This window comes from Populus alba, chromosome 14, assembly GCF_005239225.2.
Source record: "Populus alba chromosome 14, ASM523922v2, whole genome shotgun sequence".
Lineage (NCBI taxonomy): Eukaryota > Viridiplantae > Streptophyta > Magnoliopsida > Malpighiales > Salicaceae > Populus > Populus alba.
In genome coordinates this window covers 11242092-11245155 of record NC_133297.1, presented here as the reverse complement: position 1 = coordinate 11245155, position 3064 = coordinate 11242092, and the positions used below count along the sequence as shown (strand labels likewise).

Sequence of the window (3064 nt, the reverse complement as noted above, 5' to 3'; positions counted from 1 at the left end):
CCTTATACTTGTAAATAAATACTCCATCTTAGTGTTTTTTTGGTATAACAATACCTTGCCCAAAAAATCCTTGGTCAGAGGTAGCAGCCCCTTTGACGGTACTGGAGTTTTTGATGTTGTGTAGTGATGAGGAGTCAATGTATCTGGACGCCTTGTAAGGTGCTCACGCCACTGAGCTTTAAACCCTCATCATTCTTCACCTTTTCATTTTCAAAGCAATTGCTTCTACCTGACAAAAGTGTTGCCGCTATTAGCTCTACAAGGAGAGGGATCTCTTCTTACCCTTCTCTCATGGCCTCCTCTCCTTCCCTCAAAGATGCAGTTTCCACTCAACAGCCGTTACAAGTAATCCGATTCCTCTTTTTTTTTTTTTTTATTAATATTTTCTTACCCAATTCTTACGCGCATAGCTTATTCTTCATATGGGTTTTGTTCCTTTTTTTTGTGATCAACTCTATTTTCGTTGTGGTTTTGCTTAATTCCTCAGAACCAGGACCAAGACCATTTGCGATTCTGTTCGATCCATTGTCCAATTTTGTATTTTTGTGAGGACTATTTTGTTAAATTTTTTTTAGCTTCATTTTCCAATCAAATGATTTGCCTGGGTAATGGTTAATGTTCGAGGAGCATTAAAAAAGAGAACTTTTTAGCTAGGGCAATTAGTGGGTTGCTATTGTTGGAAAGCTTTGACAATTATATGTGTCGTGCTATTGATTCACAAAGCAAAGTTGGTGAGGAGTCTTGAGTCTCTGGTTTTGTTGTTTATAATGTAAGCCTGAATGTGACATGCTGGTGTTAATTGTTTTGGTCGGAGCTGAAATAGAGTTAGTATTGTGGTAAACTAATGAAAACACTCTGGTTGTTCACCGGGCTTCCTTGAAAACTCGATCACAACTTGTATAGTGGTAATACATGGCATGAAATGTACTGCTTGATTTTTCTCTAACCCCATGAATATTTGGTCAAGCACGATGGATTCCTTCAGCTTAAGTCAATCCACTACATGAAGCAATACTTTCGTTCTGTCATGTCTTGATGAATAATAGTTCCATATCAAATTAATCAATGACATGCCTCGGAATCTTTGTTTTTGGTGTCCCTGTTTTCCTTCTAATATTTTGGCCTCCTTAGCAGGTTGCAAAGCGTCTGGAGAAGTTCAAAACCACAATATTCACACAGATGAGTTCACTTGCCATCAAACATGGAGCGATAAATCTGGGCCAAGGCTTTCCCAATTTTGATGGTCCTGAGTTTGTCAAAGAAGCAGCCATCCAAGCTATTAAAGATGGGAAGAATCAATATGCTCGTGGATATGGGGTTCCAGATTTCAGCTCTGCCATTGCTGAGCGATTCAAGAAAGATACCGGGCTTGTGGTGGACCCTGAGAAAGAAATTACTGTTACATCTGGGTGCACCGAAGCTATAGCTGCAACTATGCTAGGCTTGATAAATCCTGGCGATGAAGTAATCCTCTTTGCTCCTTTCTATGATTCATATGAAGCCACATTATCAATGGCCGGTGCAAAAATAAAATGTATCACATTGCGCCCACCAGATTTTGCTGTTCCCATAGATGAGCTTAAATCAGCAATCACACAGGATACTCGTGCAGTTCTCATCAACACTCCACATAATCCAACTGGAAAGATGTTTTCCAGGGAGGAGCTTAGTACTATCGCATCGCTTTGCATTGAGAATGATGTGCTGGTTTTCACTGATGAAGTTTATGATAAATTGGCTTTTGAAATGGATCACATATCAATGGCCTCTCTTCCAGGAATGTATGAACGGACTGTGACTTTGAATTCCCTAGGGAAGACATTCTCCTTGACAGGCTGGAAGATTGGCTGGGCAATAGCACCTCCTCACTTGACATGGGGAGTGCGACAGGCACACTCTTTCCTTACTTTCGCCACCTCCACTCCTATGCAGTGGGCAGCTGCAGTTGCTCTCAGAGCCCCAGAATCCTACTATGTTGAGCTAAAGAGGGATTATATGGCAAAGAAGGAAATATTGGTTGAGGGGTTGGAGGCTGTTGGTTTCAAAGTATTTCCATCAAGTGGTACTTACTTTGTTGTTGTTGATCACACCCCTTTCGGCCTGGAAAATGATATTGCATTTTGTGAGTATCTGATCAAGGAAGTCGGGGTTGTGGCAATTCCAACAAGTGTATTTTACTTGAACCCGGAAGATGGAAAGAATTTGGTGAGATTCACCTTCTGCAAAGATGAAGGAACTTTGAGGGCTGCAGTTGATAGGATGAAGGAGAAGCTGAAGAGAAAATGAACCCATTCGTGTGGGAATAGTATTCTGAACTTGATATTTCAATGATCCATGTTCATGTTGGAGGTCAGGGTTATTAGAATAATAGAAGTCAACTTCTCCCAGAATCTTTTGATATTTATCAATTTGATTATTGTTTCTTATTCTTGTGGTTAATGTTTGTGTAATTTGTATCAGTATGCGGTTTTAGAGAACTTTGGATAACTGATTGATTTCCTATGAAAACGGAGTTCTTGTAACCTTAGGCACACAAAGCTGAAAGGCCTGGCGTTTTAGGGCAAATTACTGCCCCAGGTTGAATTAAGAAGAGGTGTTTTGGAATGTTGTGATTGTTTTTTAAAATATATATATTAAAATAATATATATTTTTTATTTTTAAAATTTATTTTTGAATTAATATATCAAATATCTGAAAATATTAAAATATATTAATTTAAAATAAAAAATAAAATAAATTTTAAAATAGTAGTTTTTTATTTTTTACCGCATGATAGTTGATTTTTTTTTCTTTCCCGGGAACAATGTGGGTGTGGCCGTGGCGTTATGACATGTGAGCCCTGGACAGACTTGATTTGTGGCATCCGTTTCCAGACTAAAAAAAATGGCCGTGAGCTTGACATGAACAATATTCAGGTCATCGTGTCAGGCTTCAGAAACCAGGTGTCATAAATTTGGTCTACACTTTTTATTTTTTATATTTCATTTTTTTTTATATATATTTTTTTTGAACGAATTTTTTTTTTTTTTTCACTTCTATTTCGAGAGAGGTAAATTCTTCGGG

The 3064-nt window shown here is 38.1% G+C and overlaps 1 protein-coding gene across 2 annotated transcripts; it reads left to right on the top strand.

The window, feature by feature from the left end:
- On the top strand, nucleotides 1-2426 carry LOC118041771 (uncharacterized). Of its 2 annotated transcripts, none has more exons than XM_035049260.2 (2): nucleotides 1-345; nucleotides 1132-2426. In XM_035049260.2, exons 1-2 carry the CDS (start codon nucleotides 127-129, stop codon nucleotides 2284-2286), a joined length of 1374 nt encoding a protein of 457 aa, XP_034905151.1. In that variant the 5' UTR covers nucleotides 1-126; the 3' UTR covers nucleotides 2287-2426. The 2 variants fall into 2 exon arrangements, with proteins under 2 accessions (XP_034905151.1, XP_034905152.1); XM_035049261.2 differs by having other exon boundaries at nucleotides 13-345; nucleotides 1135-2426.
- The last annotated feature ends 638 nt before the right edge of the window (nucleotides 2427-3064 follow it).